Below are 1,323 nucleotides of genomic sequence, written 5' to 3'. Positions count from 1 at the left end.
GGCCCCTTGAGTGTGGCTCTTCCACAAAATACCGACTTCTGCGCATGGGCCACCAAGTTTCAATCGCACTGTACGTGTGTGCCCGCACGTGGTATTTTGTGGAAGAGCCACACTCAAGGGGCCAAAGAGCCCCATGTGGCTCGCGAGCCACGGTTTGCCGACCACGGGCCTAGGGCAGGGCCTGGAGGGGGGCGCAAGTGGGGAGTCCAGGGGCCGAGGCCCAGGTCAGTGTGGTTGGGAGGCCAGGCGCCCAGAAGAGCCGCAGGCAGGCGGGGTGTGGGCCTGGCCAGCTCCGGCCGCTGCCCTGTGTCTGCGTGTCCGCGTGGGAGGGTGTGTCCCCTTGGAGCCTCCCTCTGGGCCTGGGAGTGCCGACTGGCTTCTCCGCCTGTGTCTTCTCGGCCTCTCTCGCTGTCCGGGTCCCCGTCCCTCTCGCTGGGTCTCCATCTGCCTGGGTCGCTGTGGGTCTGTCTTTCTAGCTGCAGCTCTCAGCGCTCCGTCTGCCTCGGTCTCTCTTCCTCCATGACCTCCCTCTCCCTGTCCCTCCCGAGCTCTGCCCCACTCCCGCCTCCTCCCATCTGCCCCGCAAACACGGCCTTGACTGTGGCAGGCAGCTGCGCGGAGCCACCAGGTGTGGCCCAGCGTCAGACTGAGTGGACAGACGGGAAATCTGAGTCTGGGATGGACACCAGGGAGGAAGCGCTGGAGGCTGGGGTGGGCCAAGCATTGGGGAGACTGAGGTAGGGGGTCGCTGACCCCCCTTTCCCCACGGCAGGAAAAGGCGGATCTTGGGGAGCTCAACTTCTCACTCTGCTACCTCCCCACGGCCGGGCGCCTCACCGTGACCATCATCAAAGCCTCTAACCTCAAAGCCATGGACCTCACCGGCTTCTCGGGTGGGTTCTGGGGGCCTGGTCAGAGGGAGGAGGGGCTGGGGCCTGGGTCTGAGGGAGGAGGGGCTGGGGGCCTGGACCCCTGAGTCTGAGGGAGGAGGGGCTGGGGGCCTGGACCCCTGGGTCTGAGGGAGGAGGGGCTGATGGAGGAGGACCTGGGGACCCAGACCCTTGGGAGGGAGGGGTCTCAGAGGAAGTGGGGGTTCAGCGCTCTCCACGCTCACCCCCAGACCCCTACGTGAAGGCCTCTCTGATCAGCGAGGGGCGGCGCCTCAAGAAGCGGAAAACCTCCATCAAGAAGAACACGCTGAACCCCACCTACAACGAGGCGCTGGTGTTCGACGTGGCCCCCGAGAGCGTGGAGAACGTGGGGCTCAGCATCGCAGTGGTGGACTATGATTGGTGCGCGCGCGGGGTGCGGGGGGCGTGGCCG

General features: G+C 66.3%; 1 protein-coding gene across 1 annotated transcript in view; it reads left to right on the top strand.

The window, feature by feature from the left end:
- Positions 1 to 1,323, top strand: part of SYT3 (synaptotagmin III) — a 32,380-nt gene that overhangs the window by 27,792 nt on the left and 3,265 nt on the right. Inside the window, exons 7-8 of the mRNA XM_014550454.1 lie at positions 773 to 893; positions 1,121 to 1,292. Of these exons, the coding sequence (XP_014405940.1) occupies positions 773 to 893; positions 1,121 to 1,292 (293 nt within the window). The remainder of the gene's footprint in view (positions 1 to 772; positions 894 to 1,120; positions 1,293 to 1,323) is intronic.

This window comes from Myotis brandtii, unplaced genomic scaffold (genome assembly GCF_000412655.1).
Source record: "Myotis brandtii unplaced genomic scaffold, ASM41265v1 scaffold601, whole genome shotgun sequence".
NCBI lineage: Eukaryota > Metazoa > Chordata > Mammalia > Chiroptera > Vespertilionidae > Myotis > Myotis brandtii.
Note: the sequence above shows the minus strand (reverse complement) of the source record. Positions and strands in the feature narration are given on the sequence as shown.